A 22716-nucleotide genomic window follows, 5' to 3' on the forward strand; every position below is an offset into this window, starting at 1 on the left:
ATGCGCTCTGCACGTCGTCTTGATGTGGTGAACATTTTTGCCAAGTTTATTTAAAATCCTTCAAGCAGTTCAAGAGTTACAGAGCGGACAGGCGAAACAAAGTTATATGACCTTTGACCCCTATGACCATGGCCTTGAAGCGAGCCATCCAGAACTCTGCTTGTCGTGTCGATGTGTTGAACATTTGTGTCAAGTTTCTTCGAAATCCTTCAAGGGGTTCAAGAGTTAAAGAGCGGACACGAACGTGCTAACGGACTGACGGATAGACGGACACTGGAGTATAATGAAGCACATCTCTTCTATGTCAGTATATGGTGGTATGGATAGTTCCCTTAGAAAATAAAGACAAGGAGTTATTTTGATTGCATAGATCATTTATTCTTGTTTTGTTTATATAAATATAATGAATATGTTAATACACATATATCTAATAACGGAATGGTATATTGCATGATATGGAAATATTTTAACAAATAACAACTTTAAATCACGACCAAAACTTTGCACCAGAATAGAATTAAAGGCTTTAAGACTACATGTAGTCAGCTTTCATTGTTATACTTCTAACTACTTCATAACTTTTAAGAAACAATGATAAAATGCTGACTACATTTAAATTCACTTTAGAAAAACATGAACCTCTAGAAATATCAGTCTACCCATAAAATGTATTTAAAAGTTATGGGAAAATTAACTACAGGATTTTTTATTAAATTAAAATCTGATATTTTTCTGTAGTAGTACAGTATGACACAAAAATACAAACGCCCAACAACTTAGGTACAGGCTGTCACACATGTTTTTGCGCCTTTTATAAATGATATGATTTATGTTTAATTCACTTTTAAGATCCATCTGTTGTAAAAAGACAAAAGGTATAGAACTATACATATGAACTTAAGATTGTTTTGTTTGGCAGTTTTATGTAGTAATGGCACATATATCATAAACTGTATTTGCTTATTTTGTCTTATTAAAATCCACTAAGATATAAATATGTAATACATCAAACCTAGGTAACCTTAACAACTTTTAAAAATTTGTCTCGCACTTGGTGAAACTTACAAATATGTTGTTGATTTTTTTTTAAAAGGTACACTAGTAAAAGTCACTGTAGAAAACTACAATTTGTTTCTATATTATGACTACCGTATGTAAGAATGCTGGGAGTAATTGTTTAGAACTACACTCCTAATGTTATAAAAATGAGAGGGAGTGGGATACAAAAGAAAATGTATGAAATGATGTATTCCTGAAATATATGTTTAAAACTTCCTGTCTTGATTAATGATTTGTAACACAAAATGACAAATTTTGTTTTCAGATTGGATTAAGGGTACATGTAACTGCTGTAAATGACTGACTTCCTCAATTTTTGTAATACAGAGGTGTTGGAGTGCCGAGGAGAGAACTGCTATCAATTCAGGTCCAAAACCAAAGTGAAAATACCTGTAATTAACCGTAGGTGTAATTTATTTATTGTCCTTGTATCCACAGGTCTTTTAACAATAATTGCTGTGCTTTCTTTTAAATTTGTTTGACAATTTTTATAAGGATTAACTTATAAATATGATAATACCTCAGGAAATTCGAAAAGGAGCATTATGCGCCCCTCTTTGCCTATCAGAAGTAACCAACCTGATTCTGCTTAAGTACTATTTCATGTATGTCCAGACAATACTATTATGCCAATGTTGTCAGTGACATGCCACATTGTCATTGCAATGAGAAAATAGCCAGTATTACAACAACACTACTGGTGCAACAACAACATTTCTGGTGTAACAATTACACTACTTTGGTTGTTGTCATTTTGGGTTTAACGCCTTTTTTCCACAGTATTTTAGTTATGTAACGGCAGGCAGTAAACCTAACCAGTGTTCCTGGATTCTGTACCAGTACAAACCTGTTCTCCACAAGTCAACTGCCAACTTCCCAAAATGAATCAGAGGTGGAGGATGAATGATTTCAGACACAATGTCTTTTATCAAATCGTCACGGAGAACATACGCCCCGTCCGGGGATCAAACTCGTGACCCCCCGATCTGTAGATCTGTGCTCTCCCTACTGAGCTAAGAAGGCAGCAACATCAGTGTAACAACAACAGTGGCAAGGTAACAACAACTTTGCCAGTGCATTGACAATATTGTTGGTGCTACAACAACCCTAGTTTATAATGCAAAAACTATCAAATGCATGAGGTAGAGAGACAATGGTATCAGTTTATGTGAAAAGGTATGAAAAAAAGGAAAGAAATGTATAAAAATAAATTTGGTTTCACCATTGAATTTTGTACACAATAAATGGATACTTTATGACATGTGATGTTGAAAAATATGACAAAGAGATCAAAATGGGGGCCATTACTAAATTAGTTTTTATTTTTGATAAAATATAAAACAAAATAGATCTACTGTAACAGCAGTGTTTGCTTGAAAGTGTTTAAATGAAGACAATATTTGATGAAAATATGTGTAGTTACAATGTAAAATTACATTTGCTGAATGAATGAAAAAAAAATCAAATTTAAAAAGAATCCCCATTATTCCTTGTGATAGCTCTAACTAACAAATAGTAAACTGGGAGTAAATTAAAGATACAAAATCTTGTCCTTCAAAGGTTTTCCTGCTAACTATATATTAGTTGTTATACAGCACAAGGAGTCAGCCAACATAAAATATTTTATGACCTTTCAAGTAATGAAGAAATAACTGGTTTTACAAATGTGCTTCAAATTTGTTCCATTTAGAAAGTCAGTGAAAAATACTCCTGGTAACATTATTTTATGAGCAAAAATGGCAGTAAAGTTTGTAAGGACCAATTTTCAGCCTTAAGGCAAGAAACTGTTAATTTTATAAGTCCGTCAAACAATATGAAATGTAATTCTAGCAAAAACACTGCTTGCAGCACGCAGATTTCTGCTACACTCAGTTTATGAATGTTATAAAGTAATTTTAACCTTGTGTGTAAATACAAGCCAAATACCTGATAGAGACTAAATGAAATTCACAATAACATGAAAATAAAAAAAATGATGATATGTGTATAGTATAATATAAACAGGGGATATGTTACCAAACATATTTTCACAAAATTTATATTAACATGCATTTGTTCTGTAATAATTTCACCTATAACCTAGAGATCTCTGCAACATTATGGTACTAGAATTTGTAAATAGGTAACAAATATACAAAAACATATTATAACAATATATATAAAAAACAATTTTAGATCTATAGCATTCCATATAATATTTTAGATAACACAAATATAATGTTGTGAGTACTTTACAGATGTTTATAACAAAACTGGAGGATCCTGAGGAATACAATAATTCATCAACACAATAAAAAAATCCCTTAACTGTTTCATAATGTCAATGCAATTAACTGCTTTTTCTGCTGTGGTGATGTGTCAAAAAAAGAGGCAAAAACTTTTGTAATATCTGTTCTGTTTCAAAAAAAATGATTTTCAATTTTCATGAAAAAAATCTTTTCTAGTGTTGCTTTATTGTTAATGTTTTAGGTGCAATTCCAATGTAAAACAATACTAGTATTTCATAAAAAGTCTTAGTTCCAGGCTAATAACCTGAAGCGGGCACAATAGCCAGTTTTTGGACCGCCATATGCGGACAGCATTTTTGACATCATTTTCAAGTTAAAAAGTTTGTGGACGTCAGTATTTTATATGATTAAAATTACTTGATTTAAATGGTCAAGTACTCGTAATTGTGTTTATTAATGCGTATATAATAAACAACTTATTAAACAAAAAATGACCTGCCTTACATGCCTAAGCCTATATTGGCACTTGGGCTAAACCCTCATGCAAATACAGGTTTAGACATGCTAACAACCACTATAGGCATGCCAATACCATTCATTTCTTTTTTAAAGTTTTGCGGTAAGAAATACCATTTAATAAATGTATAATAACAACTTGTTCCCTACAAATAACCAACAACTTCTCTACAAATAAAAGAGGTGGGGCAAAAATAGATTGAACTTGTGATCGTCCATTAGCGATCAGAACTCTACATGCCAATTTAATGACAGGAACTTTAAGAATCGCCCACAGCTTAATTAAAGCAGTTCATCTTGGAATGAAATTTAGTCCATCTTTATCAATGTCACATGTACCGTTACAGAGGTGACTTTAATAGGTAACAACTCACTTAGTACGCAAATTTATTTATATATGCCATAAAAGACATGTCATTAATTTGGACCTGATGTCATATTTTCTTTTTTAAAGTTTTGCCATGATAAGAGAAAAAAATGCAAAACTTGGCATGTGTCTAAAAAACCTTTTAAAATCCAACCAGGAACACTTAGCATGAAATACTTGAATGATATTTACTTGTTACTTAAAATATCATAGCACAAAATAAACTCTAAGTTTGGCCTTTTATCTTAAGATTTTATTTTTTTAACCAATAAGAACAATGACTGGGCGAAAAAAGTGACAAAAAATTGCAAACACAAGATCCTCACAGTATACTGGCCAAGATATTTCATAAAATGATTCGAAAGCACTTAAGATATTTTTTTGCACATAATAAATCTTAGATCATTTATTCTGTACAAGCATTAAATATGTACAATTTCAAAAGAGCTAAATTAAGTGCTACGTAATGTAGGTATTTATGCAAAATGTATTAAATATCCATAGAATGAGAAAACAAATCATGTCCTAAAGTGCTTACATAAAACATATTTTCTTTCATTCTTTTTTTTTAAGACAGAAATTCTACCTGTGTGTCAGGCAACATTTTACATAGAAAAAGGTTGATAACTGTAATAATATTATTAGATTTTATTGATTAAAAAAAATAAATATTAATTAAATTGCCAAAAAGCAGGAATAAATTAGTTTCTTAAGACTGAAAAACACATTCAAAAGCCATTTTACTGTTTCCTGAAACAGTCATGAATTATGACAAGAGGTCTATGCACAGATTTTTAAAAAAAAAAACAAATCTTGAATTTGAATCTATTCTTTAATAAATGTATGACACATGCCCCCTAGAAAAGCTTTAGAAGATGCATGTCATTAAGTCTAAGAAAGGAGCATGCTAAATAAAAGTAACAAAAAATATGCACATGTCCATTTCATGTTGACTACATATACTTAGTTTCATTTGAATTGGCTGTGAACTGTAAGGATGAGCTGAGTGCACATGCAAGTGTGGCAGACGGACACACTGACGAACAGTTCAAACACTATATTCCTCCAAATATTTTAACACCTGGAGCGTTGACGTATAAACATAACAGATATGAATCAGATATGAAGTATCTCAATAAAGAATCACCTAAATATATTTTCAACAAAAACATTCAACTCCATTAACAAACTTGCAACATATCCATTAACAACTATAAATTTGCATTTCAAGAAAATAGTTCCCATATATTTGCTTTGAACGAACTATTCTGGTACCTCTAATTTAAAAAGTTGAACTCTGTAGTTAAGAACAGACTTATGGCTGACCTTTTTATTGTATTTCAAATTTGTTAAAATACATACTAAAACTGTACCCAGTAGTCTTTCGTCATCATATACTAAATGATACCATATGAAATTTACATATATTTTGGCCAAATAAGTTTTGAAATAAACAGGTCCAAGTTAATTTCAGTCTTTACAAAACAACACCATTTAAAAGAAATAATCAAAGGTCATTTAAAAGCTGCTTATTTCTGTAATAAATAAATTTTTCAGCAGCTTTCAAAAGCATTTTTCTTAGTAATACACCTCTTTGTTCAAATAAACAGAGCATTTCTTATCTAGGGTAACTGTAATTTGTCACAAGAATTTGCAACAGATCTACTCTGTTTACAAATACACCACTTTTTGATAATATATATATGATAACTACAATGACAAAAATCTACAGATCTACTGTATTATATCACATTTCCAAATATAGGCAAGCTGATGATAATGTATACAAAGGTCTACACAAATACATCTCTTGAATGTTTAACAAACTGCCATTTTTATTAGTAATAACTGTCAAAATGAAAACATTTTGGCTCAAATCAGCAGCTCTTTAAAAGACAACTGATTTACTAGTAGTGTTCCTGCTTTTGGCATTGTTTTTTGTATAACATTATTCATACGTCTTCTTAATAAGTCGTCTCGACCATAAGTCAGTCCCAACTTTAAGTCAGTCCCAAATATAAGTGTAGGCATTAATACATGTGTACTTCACTTGTAAAAACCAAACTGAACAACTCAACCAGCTTAAAAACCATCTGGTTTTATATGAGTATTTATTATATACAAGTCATTATCATTTTGGCATTTTCATTTGACACTTTCTATAATCTGTAAAACGCACATTTTTCTTCATGGGCCTATAATAATCCATTTTCCTTCCTGCATCTGAGACTTACAAATGCATTTATACAGTCATGTTTCACAGTTTGAATTCCATTTCAGTCAGAACTGCAATCAGACTGTCACGCTGTGTTGACCTTGGGTCATATGACTAGTATCCAGGCAGATCATTGGTCAAGAGGAAACAAATGACTGTATCACATACTCATAACTTGACTGGGTCCCCATTTGTTCTGAAAATAAATACAATGAACATGGTCAGTGAAAGAACAATTTATTTCCTTTTTTAAAAAAGACTTCAGGGCATAATGTTTTTTAAAACACTTTACAACTGTGGTTGATGTGGCTGATATTTTATACAGAATTTATGCATACATTCTCCTGTCTTTTGGGATACATTGACATAAAGAAATATCTTTACAGCTCAAAATCACGTGTCCAGCATACCCTGTAAAAGAAACAAGAGCTGTCCGTAAGACAGCCAAGCTCGACTATTCGAAATATTGTCCCAGAGGCAGGAAAATATTACCTAAAAAGGTTAAATATCAAAAGAGTTTTAAGTTCAAAAGGGGGAATAATTTGACCAAAATGCATATCAGTTATGGGACTTGCTGCTATCAACTAGTTTTATAACCCCTAAGGCACATGTGAAGTTTCAATTCAATATCTGCATTAGTTTTGGAGATAGAAACTCGCATGTAAAACTTTAACCAGAATTTTCAAAGTCCAAAAGGGGGCATAATTTGCCCAAAATACATGCCAGAGTTATGGAACTTGATCCAGTAAGGTTAGTAACTGATCTTGAAAAAGAAAAAAATAAGTTTCAAATCTATATGCCTTTTAGTAATAGCTGTATGTACTTGCACGTAAAACTTTAACCAGAATTTGCTAAGTCCAAAAGGGGGCATAATTTGGCCAAAATGAAGGTCAGAGTTATGGGACTTGCTGCTATCAACTAGTTTTATAACCCCGAAGACACATGTGAAGTTTGAAACCAATATCTGCATTAGTTCTGGAGATAATAACTTTCATGTAAAACTTTAACCAAAATTTTCTAAGTCTAAAAGGGGGCAAAATTTGCTCAAAAAACATGTCAGAGTTATGAAACTTGACCCAGTGAGGTTGGTAATTGATCTAGAAAAAGAAAAAATAAGTTTCAAATCTATATGCCTTTTAGAAATAGCTGTATGTACTTGCACGCAAAACTTTAACCAGAATTTTCTAAGTCCAAAAGGGGGCATAATTTGGCCAAAATGAAGGTCAGAGTTATCGGACTTGCTGCTATCAACTAGTTTTATAACCCTGAAGACACATGTGAAGTTTCAAATCAATATCTGCATTAGTTTTGGAGATAATAACTTGCATGTAAAACTTTAACCAAAATTTTCTAAGTCTAAAAGGGGGCATAATTTGCTCAAAATACATGTCAGAGTTATGGGTCTTGACCCAGTGAGGTTGGTAATTGATCTAGAAAAAGAAAAAATAAGTTTCAAATCTATATGCCTTTTAGAAATAACTGTATGTACTTGCACGCAAAACATTAACCAGAATTTTCTAAGTCCAAAAGGGGGCATAATTTGGCCAAAATGAAAGTCAGAGTTATGGGACTTGCTGCTATCAACTAGTTTTATAACCCCGAAGACACATGTGAAGTTTCAAATCAATATCTGCATTAGTTTTGGAGATAATAACTTGCATGTAAAACTTTAACCAGAATTTTCTAAGTCCAAAAGGGGGCATAATTTGGCCAAAATGAAGGTCAGAGTTATCGGACTTGCTGCTATCAACTAGTTTTATAACCCCGAAGACACATGTGAAGTTTCAAATCAATATCTGCATTAGTTTTGGAGATAGTACCTTGCATGTAAAACTTTAACCAAAATTTTCTAAGTCTAAAAGGGGGCATAATTTGCTCAAAATACATGTCAGAGTTATGGGTCTTGACCCAGTGAGGTTGGTAATTGATCTAGAAAAAGAAAAAATAAGTTTCAAATTTATATGCCTTTTAGAAATAGCTGTATGTACTTGCACGCAAAACTTTAACCAGAATTTTCTAAGTCCAAAAGGGGGCATAGTTTGGCCAAAATGAAAGTCAGAGTTATGGGACTTGCTGCTATCAACTAGTTTTATAACCCCGAAGACACATGTGAAGTTTCAAATCAATATCTGCATTAATTTTGGAGATAGTAACTTGCATGTAAAACTTTAACCAAAATAACTTGCATGTAAAACTTTAACCAAAATTTTCTAAGTCCAATAGGGGGCATAATTTGCTCAAAATACATGTCAGAGTTATGGGACTTGACCAAGAGAGGTTGGTAATTGACCTAGAAAAAGAAAAAATAAGTTTCAAAGCTATATGCCTTTAATTGATGGCTGTATGTACTTGCATGCAAAAACTTAACCAAGGTGTGACACCGACGCCGACGCCAGGGTGAGTAGAATAGCTAGACTATTCTTTGAATAGTCGAGCTAAAAACTGAAAGATGAACACTAAAATCAAAAACTCAAATTCATGGCATGCTGAGACATCAATATATGTGCATTCTCTATGTTAAAGGTGATGAAAAAAGGCATACCATACTCTAAAACTTCTATTTTTTTCTGTTTTTGCAGGACTAAACTATAGCATACCTATTTATACATTAAAAATATAAAAAATAAAACCTTTCCACATTTAAAAGCAGACATAACATGATACATGAACATACATTATGGATGTTGACAAAAATCTCCTAAATTCTCCATCATACTTTAATTGGCCCAGTTTAACTTAATGCATGTGCATTGTAATTTACTAATACTGTGTTCACACTAGTGGATCGGTTTTATTTTTATCAGGCACTAATTGGCTATAATTGGTATTTGACATTTAAAACCCATCAAAATATAATCTAGTTTGCGTCCACACTAGGCAAAGAAATGTGGTTTAAATATATACATGCAATGTTGAAAGTAAACAAATATTTTGCAATAAGCAAAAATGGTTACATAGAAGGAGGTTAACAGAAACAAGAAGGAGTCATCAATGTTTAAACTTCTTGTTTATCTAAGAATTTCTGTTCATTCCATCTATAGTCTATTTTGAGCATCAGCATGACTCCATATCGCAATTTAATGTTTTTGTTTCATCAACTCCAACTACTTTTGCCAGCCATAGCATCAATTGTTTGATACAAAAGAGAAACACATGATATTCTTCCGCCAAAAGGTAAGATCTGTGGATTTGGGATTGTAAAACTAGTTATAACTCACATTTGCGTTCACACTTGTAAAATAATGTAATATTACTTTTTAATGTAGTATTAAAACCACCTCCCGAGGTAGTTTTAATGCTACATTACAGAAACCACTTGACCTTTACATAATTCACGTTTAACACCACATATAGTGTGGACGCAAACTAGTTTAAAAAATAAAGCCAAGTTAATATAGGATTAAAAACGTAGTCTGAACACGGTATTAATTGATTACATGTGATTTAAATTTGACTGATAACAATGAATGCAATTTGTCAATATTAAACAATGCATGCTACATAAATTTCATACAAAATGTATTTTAATGGGGGGAACTTGATTGAATTCTTGTCAATACTATTAATTTAATGAAGATTTTAGTAAGTTTTTACAGGACCTCTAACATTTTATAATGACCTTGACAACAAAAGATAATAGGTAAGGTTAGATTTCTCGGAAGCACAGAGCACCACATACACAGCTTCAAGCCACCCATTTTCAAAGTTACGGCCCACAACAAAAAGAAGCTGTAACGGAAAAATATTATAGATGGGTTGCTCCAAAAATCCAAGAAGTACATTTTAAGCTTGACTTTTTTTTAGTTTTTTTATTATAAATGTTGAAATTACCCAAGAGAGAAAAACAATTTTCATGTCAGAAAGGAAATTCTTTTCCAGCTCAAGCTGTGTAGTAGCAGAATGGTAAGGATTCTATGTCAGCGAGTACCCACTTGGCTAATGAGGCCCTAAGAAAGTATCGTGAATAAAGTAAGGGTTTATGTGTTGTGATTAGTCAGTTGTATTGAAAAGGTGGTACACTACATGACTCTCCAATCATTATTTTCAGTGTAAACAGGGAGTCATGCCATGCGTTTATGTGAAAATTACCCAAAGATATTAAGGTATCACTTCTTGTATGGTTTTTGCCAAACCAAGATAACTGTTGCACAAATATAAGTTCTTACAAAGACTTTGATTCTGATAAGTTAGACTAAATGCATGTCAGAAAAATACAGTCGGTGGGAAATTAGCTGGTTGTCCATGACCTTATGTCAAAACATTCTAATTTACCGTATGTGACCAAAAGAAATCTTGGAAAGCAATTATTTACATTGGCATGTTTTTGTGTGCAGCAATTTCTGTGTGCAGCAATGTAATTTTGCTCTTCTATTCATCATAATTCAAACTAACTATAAAGAATTTGCCATGAAAATTAAACAAATATTAAATCTGCATTATATTACAAAATTATTGTATTATAAAAGTTTATAGTTATTTTCAAATATTACTTTTATAAATGAAAACTAAAACTTTAATCACAACATTCTATTCAATCTTGTATGGCTGCTTGACTGATTTACTTTTTACTAATTATTTCTCTGAACAAATTAGTTATAATGCTGTATACAAAATTTCCTTTTTATGAACATTTTGCCTCAAAGGCTGTGTTTTGGTTCTGTAGGGTTTTAAGTCCCAAACACATTTTTTGGTCATGTAGACTCAGGGAAAGTAACTTGTTCTACCCAGGGGCTTGCTTTTGCCTGATATCATGCTTGGAGCGACCCCTAGGGTCTTTGTCCACCAATGATGGTTTCAAAAATACTACACCCCAAGCAAGATTTTGAACCCACAGTGCGAGTAGCATGTGATTCAAAGTCAATGACTTTAAACATAATAGGCCACTGAGGCGCCTTTTAAAGGCTGTAAAAAGTTTTTATAATACTAATAGGGACATAAACAATCCTATCTTAAAAATTCATGTTTATATTTCTTCATTACCCCTGTCTAATTTGTGTAAGCCTGAACAATTGAACGATTAAATGCATTTTGCATGTTAAATTGAGCAATACGACATAACTATTATGATTAAAGATTTAATACTGAACATGATTTCCCTATTAATGCAACATCATGCTGTTTACATAAAATATGTATTTACAATGGAACACCTAATTATAACAGTCTAGACTCAAGAACCGTCTGGAGACAAGTCTTTGAAATACCGGCATTCCCCACATTATTTTTAAGGTAGTGCACGAGTAAAGGCCTTAATAACAATCGTCAAATTATGGATTCTCTGTACGGGATTTCGGAATTTCCCCTTTTATGGAAAGGCATGCGTGCGTTTAGCTACAATTATGTGCAAAGACTGCCAAATTTTTCATTAAGGGTCTGCTACTTTAAATTCACCGATAGTAAAGCTGCATTCTGAGACACAGGTCTTGTATGCCTGAACTTAAAAACATGACAAAGTTCCATTTCATTTTATTCTTTGCAGCAAAACTTATGAGATAATAACTGTAAAAAACAAAGCACAATTTTCATTGTATGTTATGTATAAAAATAATGAATAATTCACAATGTACAAATAAATTGGAAAAGCAGCTATTTACTACATAACTTACACGGAGGGATCCAGTCAATCGCTACATTTTAATCTATGCCTGTGACACCCAGCATTTAAACCTGTGACTTTGTGCCTTGAAAAATTATGTGCTCTACCCGCTGAGCTTACCATGCAGGGATCTCTGGGTGAAAATGGCTAATATTTCAACTTTCATAGATAGTATAATGTGAAAAATATAAATATTCATTTTCTTTTTGAGTACTTTCCATCATACAACTTAAAAGTTGATATGTCAATTTAATTGACAATGAACTTAAAGTCTTTGACTTTTATTTCTAATACTTAAAAGGACACTTCACAACTTTATATTTCTTATTAGAAATGCAAATTAAAGAAAACAATACTGAACTAAATAACTTAATGACTTCATTTACCTGTTTTTAATGTTAATTACACTTGTATAGTAATACAAATTTCATTCATCAATCAATCATCTATATATGAGCCGTGCCATGAGAAAACCAACATAGTGGGTTTGCGAACAGCATGGATCCAGACCAGCCTGTGCATCCGCGCAGTCTGGTCAGGATCCATGCTGTTCGCTAACAGTTTCTCCAATTCCAATAGACTTTAAAAGCGAACAACATGAAGCCTGACCAGACTGTGCGGATGCGCAGGCTGGTCTGGATCCATGCTGGTCGCAAACCCACTATGTTGGTTTTCTCATGGCACGGCTCATATTTATTTACTTAATTATGTATTTATTTATTACTGCTAGTTTCTGACATTTACTTTTTTTGACAGCCTCAAAATGAAACTACCTTAATTTTCAATCAATGGCTGTAGGTGCATGACTCAAGGGTAACTATTTAGGCAGTAACAAGGCTCTGGAGGCATGCTGCTTTAAGTAAGAAATTTAACTAGTGTTTTTTAAAGAGGTTTCTTGTCTGTAACTCCCATTTAGACTTTTAATTGGTGCAGCCCAAAAAGATTGGCTTCAGGAAAATTTGTATAACAGTACAGCCAAAAAAAACCCAAAGGAACGTATGATAAAGTTAAAAACACCAATAACTTGCAGGGTGTCTGCAGGAAACTGAATTTAAACTATATAAGCCTAATTTACAACAGACAGATAGCTCAAGTAAAGACCAATGGATTAATGGCAAAAACTGATTATCAAAATCATAAAGTTAAAACTTAAAGTCTTGTTTTTGATGGGTTAAACATCACACCAATACAAAAATAGGTCATAATATTATGGCAACTAAATATTCCAGCTTTTGATGGTGGTGGAAGACATCTCATGCCTCTCAGGCATTATATCAGGCATGGACGGCACCTGGGTAGAACCATCGGCCTTTTGTAAGTCAGATGTATATGAGCCGTGCCATGAGAAAACCAACATAGTGGGTTTGCGACCAGCATGGATCCAGACCAGCCTGCGCATCCATGCAGTCTGGTCAGGATCTCTGCTGCTCGCTTTTAAAGCCTACTGGAATTGGAGTAACTGTTAGTGAACAGCATGGATCCTGACCAGACTGCGCGGATGCGCAGGCTGGTCTAGATCCATGCTGGTCGCAAACCCACAATATGCTAAACAAACTCTAAATTGAAGACATAGCTTTGCGTTGCTTATAGATGAGCAGTAGGTTTCTTCGGTACAATTTTTAAATTGCAGATAGTTTAAAAGCTTCATTGGTTTATTATTCATCAAAGATAAATGAAGTGAATTTATTATATCTGTCACTTTGAAGCAAACTAATAAATCATGAACTTAATGAGGCCTAATTTACTATATAAGAAGTTTTTTTTTATGAATTAGGAATTGGTGCTTTTGAAAACTTTTCCTTAGCTTTTTTATTTAAACTTGTTTCATATGGTCACGTCAGAGACAGTTATCAAAACATACATTGAATGAACATTTTACAAATTCTTTTTTTTTCAACAAAGTAGAAAGAAACTTGGTCATAAAACCCATGTAACCAATGAATATCTCACAGTTCAGCAATGTTCAAACTCTTCATTAATGAGGGCTTGATGTTTCACACAGTTGGATTTCAAGTTATAAACTAGCATTTTGAAACAAATTTTATCACTATTCATACTTACGAAATAATTTGCATAGACCCTCCTTCTGGCGAGGTCAGGTCAAGAACTGTCTTAAATCCATGTGCTGAGTTGTGTGACCTTGAAATCAAGGTTGGTGATGCAGGTGCACCTGTCGACCTTGATGGTGACGAGGGTGTACTGAGGGTTACTGATGTAGCTGACATGGCACTATCTACAGTTGACACACTGTTGCTAGGCGACACACTTCGTTGCTGCTGAGGATGGCCTTCATCGTATGGTATCCTTGCTAACGATTTATTTGTGTCCGAAAATGTATTTTGTGTATCTTGATTATTTTGTGTAATATAAGTCTCACTACCATATTTTTTCATGAATTTTCCCGACTCTGTGCGTACAGGTAATTTTCTATAGTCTTTCACCTGCGCGCGTGCCACCGTTTTTTGCGGGGAAAGTCCCCCATCTGAGTCATCACTATCATATAAAGGATTACGAGATTTCACTTTAGCATCATCCTTCTCATTGTTTTTATTATTAGCACCATTATAGCTTGCGACAAAGTCATTCAAGGGAACACTATTTGCGACGCTACTTGACACATTAATATTTGGCGTACTTGCCCAATTCTGAAAAGCCGATTTCTTCAAACTAGTGTCCACACCATAATTCATGGTCCCGTTTGGGTATTGCTGATTAAACATATCTAATAATGCCGGATTTGACTTCCGGTCTAACGGTTGACCCGCTAATGTCATATTATTCAAAAAGAATGCCATTTGTTGAGAGGTAGGGGGAGTTTGTACTCCAAGCATTCTCATATAGTCATTTAAATCATAAGGCATACTAGTTACCGGATTATAAGTACCAGTCTGTGAATAAAGTCCGAAATTAGTCTGGTACCCATTCTGAGGAAGTTGCTGCCCAAATATGTTGGTAAATCCCTGGGTTTGAGCTCTTGCAGGGTCTGGAAGTGTTCCATAACCTGGAAAGCTCCCTGCAGGAGGTAATGGTGGTGCAGTTAGCACACCTAAGTTTTGTTGCTGTTGCTGCTGCTGCTGTTGCTGTTGTAAAAGCTGTTGCTGTAGATGAGCATTTTCTAACCTTTGCAATCTTTCTCTTGTTTCTGCTTCACGTCTTTTGTGCATTTCCAATTCCATTTCTAACTGTTTCCTTCTCTCCTCCTCCTGTTTTCTTTCCTTTTCCCAAAGTTCTTCACTACTGCGATCTGCTGAAGTATTTCTATCTTTGCTCTTCTTTTTCTTATCTTTCTTCTTTAGTTTTTCTATCATTTCTTCCTCATCTTCATCTTTCATCAACACCAACTGTCCCTTAGCACTTATGTAAGCAACACCAGCACGTTTAATGTTCTGAGGGGCCTTATCTTCGCTTTCATATGTAGAGTCACTACTCTCCTCAGAATCATTTCTACCATTTTGTCGAAAAACAACTTCTGAAAATTCATGATCATGATTATAAGGTTCAATGTCAGAATCAGTGTCTTCATCTTGCTCATAAGAGAGAGGTATCCGGTATTTGTGTGAACGGTCACCTTGTCCATTAGCATTTGCTGTCATGCTCCAATTTTTCGGAGCATCTTCAACAGCTTCGAAATCTTCTGATCTTTGCCTGCGTAATATTTTCCCAGAAGCTTTGCTTATAGATCCAAAAGCATTTTTCACACTTTTGTGCACTGATTTCTTGAGTTTACGAACACTGCCAAATTTGTTTTTGTTCTGTTCATCAGAAGGACCATTTTCTTTCTGAGAATTCTTTCCTTTTTTCTTTTTTGTTTTCATGTCAGTCATTGTGTTAGGTATAATTGTTGATTTGAATCCATCTGTAGAATTCAGTCTCCTTGTCATAACCTCACGATCTGATAAGTTATCATCAGAATCTAAGTCATCTTCAGGGGTCCAATCAAGAGACATTGACACTGCTTGTCTGTCTCTATTTTCTCTTGGTGATTTCTCAGTTGAGTTTCCTCTCTGAACTCTATTGTAAGAAGAGTTACGATTCATTGTCACATTTTTATGATACCTGGGAGGTTTAGGCAGTGTATTTGGACCTTCCTTCACATTTGACTCTGTTTTCTCTTTTCTCGGTGTTGTGTTATATTTTGGAGTAATTTCATTTTCATCATTCTCCATGTCGAAACTTGCATTACTTGAGTTGAGTTTAAGTTTTTCATCAATTGTTCCTTCAGACTTTGCCCTTTCATCTCTAGCAGCACATGCTTTCTGAAGTTGCTCACGAAATACAGTATGAGGATCTTTCGGTTTTGGTGGAACTGGTGTCGTCTGCTTCACAATTTTGTGACACTTAGCATTTGCAGCAGCTTTGATGTCATGCTGCAGAAGTGAACTCAATCTGCGAACTGGGTCTCCAGTTATTGGTTTAGCTGGTTCAGAAGTCTGTCGTTGTAGATGTGCAGCAGTTGCGTGATCATAACCTGTAGTAGAATGGTGTCTCAGAAGTTTTGCAGCAGCTGGTTTTTCTGCTTCCTTAAAGGAATTACTTCTTTCAACAGACTTACTTTCATTCTCTTGTTTAATTGCAAATGTATCTGTAGAACTTTCAAAAACAAGTTTAGGCTTAACAATGTCTTTGCTTTCTACTTGTGGACTATTTTCAGCCTCATTCATATCATTTACTGTAGAATCACTCTGTTGAATTTCAGGAGTTTCTGATGCCTCCTGGGATTGCTGCCTCCGTGCAGCACGAACTTCAGAGAGATTTTTTATTTCAAGCAACCATGGTATCTTTCCATCAGAGCTTTCCTGGTCCTTTGAGACAGGTTTAACATCTGGTGTTTTCCTCAGGATAATTTCTGGTGTACCATTAGACATACTAGGGGTTCTGGACAGGTTCACAGCTGGTTTCCTTGGTGATGAACCAGGAGGAGGTGGTGGTGGTGGTGGAACCATGCTTACAGATGGCACCACTCGCGAAACTGGAGGAAGTGATGAGTACCTTGGCAAGACAACAGATGAAGGAGTAGGCCTTCTAGGTGACTCTATGTCGTAATCAACTGGTGGCTCATTATCAACGGAATATGGCTGATGATTGGCAGGTGGACTTGAAGGTGGTGGAGGGGGAGCCTGACCTGGTGGAGCTGGAGCTCTCTTTTTCTTGCTACTCACCCCACTTCCAGAACTTCTAGAGGAAACTCTAGATGGAGCATCTCTGCTAAAAGCAGGCTTCTCTGTGTGCTCACTTAAGTCTGCACTCAGATCACTCAGCTTTTTACCAGTTTTTTTCTCAAGTTCTTCTATCGTTTTACTTCTTCTGTGTTCCGCAAGCTGAACATACGTCAACTGATAAGAATAATCCAGATTAAAATTATTCTTTACAGGCAGTGATGGACCTGTAGCACCAGGAAATGACTGCATCAGTGGGTCAAGTTTTACCCGGGACTCTATAGATTCCTCAGGTTCCTCAAGAATAACATGTTTCTCTCCAAGAGACATTTGGCGACGATGGCTAGGTCTGTATGGACCTTTTGCACTGCTTGTTGACGGTTTTGCAGATGTCTGGATTTGACCATTTGGTAGCTGTGACACAGGTGATAATGGTGTATCTGGTGGAATGTGACCATTCTGAACAGGTGGTGGAGGTCTGGGTGGTGAACTAGCCTTCTGTATATCTTGTGTATTATCACCAATGTTGCCATTCATTTCGATCTTATTTTCATTGTCATCTAAATTTTCTTTGCTCTCTTGAGCATAAATATCTTGAAAGTCTGGGTTATATTTACTAAGTTCCATAGATACAGGTCGAAGTTTGAGGATCGAAGGTAGCTCCTTGGGTAACACTTGGTTTTCAGGGCTGTAGTAACTAGGTCCCCGCGGACCCAGGTCACTAATGGGTCGTGCACTGGGGGGAGCATTTGGACGTGATGGTGGCCGCCGTACAACATCTACAGAAGATGGTGGAGGTTGCTGAGAGTTATTATTACCCATATTGCTCTATATGGCTCATCCGGTCTCTGAAATACAAAAAAAAAACAGCTTTAAACTTTACAAAAAACACAAAATTTTGTTACTGAAACATAAAAACAATTACAGAACAAAACAAAACATTACCTGCAGCAAAATAGGATAGCTATTGATTGAAATGAAGACAAAATATGTTACCACTTAGTTTATCAGATCTTAAACATAATAAAAAAGAACAATGACACTGTGTTCGAAATAACCATAATAGTATAACAGCGTAATAGTACAAATTATCAAACAAATACTGATAGAAGATAAATTGAATATGATAATAAACATAATTGCTTTTATTAGTTTCTTGTTTTGGTTGCGTTTAACATCACACAAACACAATTTAGGTCATATGGCGACTTTCCAACTTTGACTGAGAAAGAAGACCCATGGTACCCATCCAGGCATTATTTCAGCCACAGGCGGTAACTTTGGCAGTACCATGGACCATCCATAAGCCAATTGAATGAGTTCCTATCATTAAAAGAAATTCTACATCTCAAATAAGCCAGGTCCAAAAACCCACAGCTTGAGGGGCAAGTGATTTGCAGTCAATGACCTTAGCCACTCTGCCATAGAGGTCCCACAATACCTTTTATGAAAATTTCAAACTACACTATAAAAATCACACAAACAAAACAAAAAGCCATCTTAAAGAAACTATAGGAGCCTGATATTTTGACAGAGTTAAATATTAAATAAAAAGACTTTGTTGCAGTCTTCAAAAATATTTTAGAATTATACCATAATTTACCTTATATAGAATAGTATATTGTCTAAACAGTATCTAACTTTAGATTTTCATTGATGTTTAAACTCAATCTGATTACGAATAAAATACACTAGCTAATTTCAGAAAACTGAACTCAGTAATGCAGTCTGAAATTAAAAACTGATCTGTGTACTGAAAAACAGATCCCATGATACATACTTTAAAGATGAAACATCCCTATTTTTATATTAAGCATGCTGAGATTCAGTCTTGATTCATTGGTTTTCTATAAGATTACATACTTCTTATGTAATACATTCGCCAGCATGGTCTGAGTACATGTCAGATGTTCACATATCGAAAAACGCAAATGTACAATATGATATTTAATCAATATAAAAGGTAACATATTGCAAATCAACCTTACAATTTGCTGTAAAATTAGAATCTAATCTCTACACGCTTATTCCCATAACTGACAATTTAATAGCTGACAATCAACAACTTCCAAAAACAATCGAATGAAAAAACTGATGAAAATCGTTTTTATGTCTTACAAACTGAACAAAACTATCTCTGAGAAAGTATATAATTTTTTTACATGTTTCTACAATGTAGCGGTTGTAACACGATGTCCATACCGGACAAGCCAGCAGGAAAGTCTCGTTAATGTCACGATTTGGATCCATCATCAAAGTCAATAAACAAAAATCACAAGACGGATACATGACAATCCTCTTACAGAGTTTGCGATGTGAAATAAACCGATATATTAACCAATACAATTTGAGAACTTTTTACATCAGTGGTCGTTAAAATATTTACGTATATACAGAAGTTATGATACATACTTTTAATGAGCTTTTACCTCGATCACATTCAATTCAGATTTTTTAACTTAACATTATCGTGAACATCTGTTAAAGGCTGCTTTAGGATGTAAAAAGTTTGGAATAATCTCTAAAATCTAAGTGTATAACCAAATAGGGAAACTCTGAATGTTTTTAAGTTATGATTCATTTGTTGAAATATCCTAAAATAGTATTTTGCATTATATTTAAGCAGTCACATACCCGGAAGAGTGGTTATATTGACTAAATGTACAACAAAAACATTTTATCGTCATTGCAAAAAGTATTTTACCAAGATTACATAATTACCTTTCGGAATCACTTTGAAATTTATTAATAAACATATGCACATATTTTCCATGAAAATCAAGTCTGAAACACCAACAGGTAGAAGGAAATGCATGAAACAATGAACTACGTCACTAAAACACAAAAATATTGTAAACCTGTACGTGCATTATAATTAAGTCAAGTACAAAAGGGGCAACAATTTTGACCTTAAATCATATGATGCTTGATGAGATAAAGAGATCACGCCAAAAAGTTAAGAAAGGGGAATAACTTTGTGAAAATGCAAAACAACAATTATTGGATCTCTGCATACACGTCAACAAATTTAATGTCTGAAATTTCAGCTCATTCCCACAAGTGGCTACTGCATGCGTTACCAACTTGCATACAAAAACTCAACAAAAAACTGCTTAGTCAATCAAGGATCATAATTTGGTAAAAATGCCAAACAGTTATGGAACCTGTGTAGTTCATGTCAGATGAGCACAGTGGACTATTATGTATACATTTTGAACAAGTACCAGTACTCCAAATTTATGGTAAAATTGCATGAAATATTATACGTAAACTAAAAGTATTAAATATTTACCTCTGTATTAATATCAGCAAAATAACTTGAAGTTTATAATAACACACGTCTGTTCAGTGAAAATACTAAAGAATTACAATCAGGCTTTATACTTTTCAATGGTGCTTATTTACTTCAAATAATATCATTAATTATAATAATATACCCTTTTTCCTGATACTAATAATTCATGTAAAAACTTTTATAGATACAAACATTAGCATAAAACGACAGCCTAAAATTTAAAACAAAACTTATCCATTTCCACATGCTACCTCAGAGTGATATCAAATATTCCATTTATTGTAACATATTATTCAAACATTTCCATTTTCCTAAATATCTTTCCGACAAATACACCCTCTCAAATTTCAAGGCGAGTTATATGACACTTTTACATGTAATTGTTGCATGTTCATGCACAATAAGAATGTATTATTTTAAACCTTTGTAACCTGAGATACATGGAATGTTTAAACAGACACAAAAGAAAGCATACTTAATTTACGACTCGATAATTCTGTACTTAAATGAAATCCACTAAACTTAATTTAAATGGTTCCACAATATCAATATATATTTTCACTTCCTTCTTACACCTAATCTGAAAAAAAAGTAACTGCGTAACTTGAAATATAAATACTTGGATATATACCAAATATTATGAGACAAAATCTTCTTTAAGAAAAGATAATTGAGCCGTGCCATGAAAAAACCAACATAGTGGGTTGGCAACCAGCATGGATCCAGACCAGCCTGCGCATCCGCGCAGTCTGGTCAGGATCCATGCTGTTCGCTAACAGTTTCTCTAATTGCTATAGGCTCTGAAAGCGAACAGCATGGATCCTGACCAGACTGCGCGGATGCGCAGGCTGGTCTGGATCCATGCTGGTCGCAAAGCCACTATGTTGGTTTTCTCATGGCGCGGTTCATATACAGTTTCATGCAATATCATTTTACACAATCGAATATTATTCATCTTCACTCTATAAAACTAGTCTATTTATTAAGATTTCAACTGAATTTTGTGTAACAAATTTCATTTCAGATTAAAATAAGATTTAGACACATGTTTGTATACATCACAGATTAAATTTTTAAAATCATTCAAAACAAGACCGCTACAGAAAACAAAGTCAAACCTCAAAAACTAATTTCCATTCCAATTCTTGTCAACAATTTGTCATACAGTAACGCTTTAATTAATGCTTCAACCGAAACACAAGAAAGAAAACACTTCTGTTTAATGAATCACAAAGCCATTTTAATCGTGTTCACTTGTATGAAAATTAAACCATGTCTGACCACCATTGTCATGTTTACATACAGATATATATTTAGTTACGCTACATAATTCCATTATAAAGAAAATGTGTACGTAAGTAAAGTAAATCCACAATTCATGTTATAAATGACTCAGTGTCGTGTGAAAGGACTTCTAGAGTTTATATTTTATTATTTCATCAATCATACCTAATAAACAGCTTGTTTTCCAATCCTTAAAAATACCCGAATGAAATCAGCTATCCATTACCATGGAAAAAGAAACTATCCATGCATATTAAACCACAATTCATGTACTGATATTGAGTGTATGATTGCTGAGACTGAAGTTGTCAATCGTCACAGCCCGATAAAAATCAACTTCAAGCCAGGATACCTCTGCACAAACTGAAGACGCGACAAAAAATGTCTCCATCTCATTGGACCGTACAGTGAAGGAATGCCTCATTAAACAATTTGCAAGTAAACGATTGATGGGTTTTATGTAACTTTTAATCAGACAGCTTTGAATATAAGAACCGTAGATGTAATAAATCAAACTGGCAATTTCAGCACCTCACATAGAGTGAATTTATTACAATAATATTATTCCTTCAAAGTCCTCAAAAGAAAAACTAAAATGCAGGGTAATTCTTCCAGGTCATACACTATTTGCCTGTAAAACTTGTTTCAATTCAACAAAATCCAGAACTCCCGTTCGAGACAAATTTACAGCAGTATGGAAGTCTACCTTCAGAGAAATAAGCCATAACATAAATATATATATACGTGTACATATGCTCTATATTTGTTAACATTTTGTGAATTATGTTTATTCTACCCATTTTGTAAAACAGATATCCTTTCAACTCAACCAAAAATTGGTCATAACCCCAAAAATGATAATCGGACATGGAAGTCCCAAAAATATGCAAATGTCTTTTTCATGTTAATGACCTATACCAAGTTTCATTTTGGATGAAAACTGTAGTAGTCAAGTACAACATGTTCTAATATAGTTGTTATATTTCAAAGTCTAAAAAGG

The 22716-nt window shown here is 33.9% G+C and overlaps 1 protein-coding gene across 10 annotated transcripts in view; it reads right to left on the minus strand.

The window, feature by feature from the left end:
* Positions 1–353: 353 nt before the first annotated feature.
* Positions 354–22716, minus strand: part of LOC123536890 (serine/arginine repetitive matrix protein 1-like) — a 58203-nt gene continuing 35840 nt past the window's right edge. For 3 of the 10 annotated variants that reach the window (XM_053528100.1, XM_053528099.1, XM_053528105.1), the window contains 2 exons: positions 14043–17985; positions 354–6581 (listed from right to left, as the gene is read on the minus strand). In XM_053528100.1, coding sequence (XP_053384075.1) covers positions 6554–6581; positions 14043–17959 — 3945 coding nt within the window. In that variant the 5' untranslated portion in view covers positions 17960–17985 and the 3' untranslated portion in view covers positions 354–6553. Of the gene's footprint in view, positions 6582–14042; positions 17986–19299; positions 19755–19858; positions 19880–20429; positions 20453–20683; positions 20814–20907; positions 20933–21550; positions 21802–21881; positions 22033–22716 lie in introns of those variants that run through there. The other 7 variants (XM_053528104.1, XM_053528101.1, XM_053528106.1 and 4 more) reach the window with 7 other exon arrangements.

Source organism: Mercenaria mercenaria, chromosome 17 (assembly GCF_021730395.1).
Source record: "Mercenaria mercenaria strain notata chromosome 17, MADL_Memer_1, whole genome shotgun sequence".
Classification (NCBI taxonomy): Eukaryota; Metazoa; Mollusca; class Bivalvia; order Venerida; family Veneridae; genus Mercenaria; species Mercenaria mercenaria.